Source organism: Lactuca serriola, chromosome 3 (genome assembly GCF_051521515.1).
Source record: "Lactuca serriola cultivar US96UC23 chromosome 3, Lser_US96UC23_V15, whole genome shotgun sequence".
NCBI lineage: Eukaryota > Viridiplantae > Streptophyta > Magnoliopsida > Asterales > Asteraceae > Lactuca > Lactuca serriola.
In genome coordinates this window covers 134,167,223-134,169,737 of record NC_136410.1, presented here as the reverse complement: position 1 = coordinate 134,169,737, position 2,515 = coordinate 134,167,223, and the positions used below count along the sequence as shown (strand labels likewise).

The window sequence follows — 2,515 nt, the reverse complement described above, 5'->3', positions numbered from 1 at the left end:
AATCATTTTTCAAAAAAAATTCTTTTACACAACAATCATCGAATTTTCAAAATCAATTTTCTTCGAAAACAGGTTTTCATTCAAATGTTACAAATCAAAAGTTTGAAAATGTTTCGTCAAAACAAAATGTAAAATTCTCTCCACAAAAACCAAAATTTCTGAATCAATCTGTGAAACAACCTTTGAAAGTTTCATACATAAAGGGTCATTCCGATATGAGCAACTTAGATCATTGGCTTGAAGGTAAAGGGAAAATCTATCAATCTGGAAAAAAATTTCAACAACAAATCAAAGATGCCTATGAGAAATATGTGAATGAAGCTTCAAGTGGAAGCTCTTCTTCAAAAGATTCAACTCAGTTTGTTGAAACTTGGCAACCAATTTCAAAAGTAAAGAATTTTGGGAATCAAATTGAGAAGAAAAAGGCGAATGTCAGTGACAATCCTAAATCTTCGAAAGTTTTTGTTTCTGCGCTTTTAACTCATGACGTGGACTTGATTGATAGTGTCAAATCAAAAGTTCGAAATTGGGTCTTAAGTTCAAATTTACACTCAGTTTTTCAAACTAATCACCAAGGACCCAAACAGCCTTGGGTACCTAAAATTTTCAATTAATTGCAGGTTTTGTGTGACGTGCAATATGATGAAAATGGTATATTGATAGTGGTTGCTCACGTCAGATGACTGGAAAGAAGGAAAATTTACGAGATTTAAGAAGTTTGGATAATGCAGGAGTCGTGAAGTTTGGAAACAATCACAAATTTCAAGTGAAAGGATATGGTAAAGTCACGAATGGGAATTTTACAGTCAACCAAGTTGCTTATGTCGAAGGTCTTCAACATGACTTGATAAGTGTTTTGCAACATGTTATGGGCACTGACAATCAAGTGGTGTTCAATGAAGAAGGAAGCATTATTTCAAATGTCGGAACAAACGAGGTTTTGTTAAAATCTAAAAGACATGGTGATATGTTCACTCTCGACATCAAACCAATCGTTGGGAAACCTTTAGTTTGCTTACTTTCGAAAGCTCCAACAGATGTTAGCTGGTTATGGCATCGAAGGCTACCTCATCTGAATTTTCGAAATCTAAACAAATTGGTGGTAAATGTTCTTGTTCGAGGTTTACCTGTTTTAAAATTTGACAATGATACCTTATGTGCAGTTTGCGAACAAGGAAAACAACATCATCAAGGACATCCAATTATCGTAGATTCGAACATTGTTGAACCGTTGGAACTTCTTCATATTGACTTATGTAGACCATCAACGGTTGAAACACTCCACAAGAAACGGTACATTTTAGTCATTGTTGATGATTTTTCACAATTCACTTGGGTTTATTTTCTCAGGTTAAAATCTGGAGCAGCTCAAACAATGATTGATTTCATCAAGCAAATAGAAACAAGTTTAAGGAAGAAAGTTCGAAAAATTAAGAGTGTTAATGGCTCTGAATTTAAGAATAATGTTCTTGATTCGTTTTTAACGGACAAAGGAATTTCGCATAATTTTTCTTCACCATATACACCACAACAAAATGGTGTAGTTGACAAACTAAATCATTCTCTTTGTGAAGCAGCAAGAATGATGCTCACATATGCGAATCTTCCTTAATATCTTTGGGCTGAAGCAGTTTCTACAACTTGTTTTACTCAAAATCGATCGTTCATTCATCGTCGTTTCAATATTACTCCTTATAAAATTATCAATAACCGAAAACCTAATGTCAAATTCTTTCATGTTTTTGGTTTCAGGTGTTTTATTATGAATCTTAAGGATAATCTTTCGAAATTTCAGTCTAAGGCTGATGAAGGCATATTCTTGGGATATACACATAATTCGCTTGTATATAGAGTATTGAATAAATGAACGAGAAAAGTGGAAGAAACATTTAATCGACGTTTGATGATTATTATGTAAAAAGAGTTGAAAAATCTTTTGAATACCATCCAATTATTAATGAATCAAGTGATGAATCTACAAATGTAAATTCGATAGATTTTGATTATGATTTAATTTTTGGTGTTCCTGATAGGGCTGCTGATGCTGAAGTTAATGTCGCGGACAAAAGAAATAACAAAGTAACAAAAATCTTTTTGGATTTTATATTTTTGAAAAGAAAGAAAAATATTTTTGTGATTTTGAATTTTTCAAAAATTAAAACATGCAATAAAAGAAAAGCTTTTTGGAATATTTGAATTTTCGAAAATGATTACAAATAAATGAAAATATTTCTGGTTTTTCAGTGTTTCAAAGAATAAAAGACAAACTAATGAAATTTAAAGTTGATACCAAACACACGCAAATTTTCAGCTCCAATATATGAAAATGAAGCGTGTTGAAGCGGTGAATGTGAACAGTAACCTCTGAATGTTTAATACGATCAGCCTCTGAATAATTCATTTTCCTCTGAATCGACACTTTTTACCAATAGAAACTTCGTTAATTTTGTATGATTGATCCTGGTACAGAATTCGCATCTAACATTCCCAAACCTGCCAAATTTCTCATAAAAGA

At 32.2% G+C, this 2,515-nt stretch overlaps 1 protein-coding gene across 1 annotated transcript; it reads left to right on the top strand.

Annotated features, from left to right (window-relative positions):
• The first annotated feature begins 679 nt into the window (after positions 1-679).
• LOC145095727 (uncharacterized) lies at positions 680-2,259 on the top strand. Its single transcript, XM_079033559.1, has 3 exons — positions 680-1,293; positions 2,034-2,079; positions 2,245-2,259. Exons 1-3 carry the CDS (start codon positions 680-682, stop codon positions 2,257-2,259), a joined length of 675 nt encoding a protein of 224 aa, XP_078889685.1.
• Positions 2,260-2,515: the final 256 nt, after the last annotated feature.

Bases quoted from the DNA above. Each gene is read 5' to 3' on its own strand.
- LOC145095727 (XM_079033559.1), top strand. From the start codon at position 680: ATGACTGGAAAGAAGGAAAATTTACGAGATTTAAGAAGTTTGGATAAT. The intron at 1,294-2,033 runs GTACATTTTAGT...TGTTCCTGATAG, and splicing joins GAAACACTCCACAAGAAACG to GGCTGCTGATGCTGAAGTTA.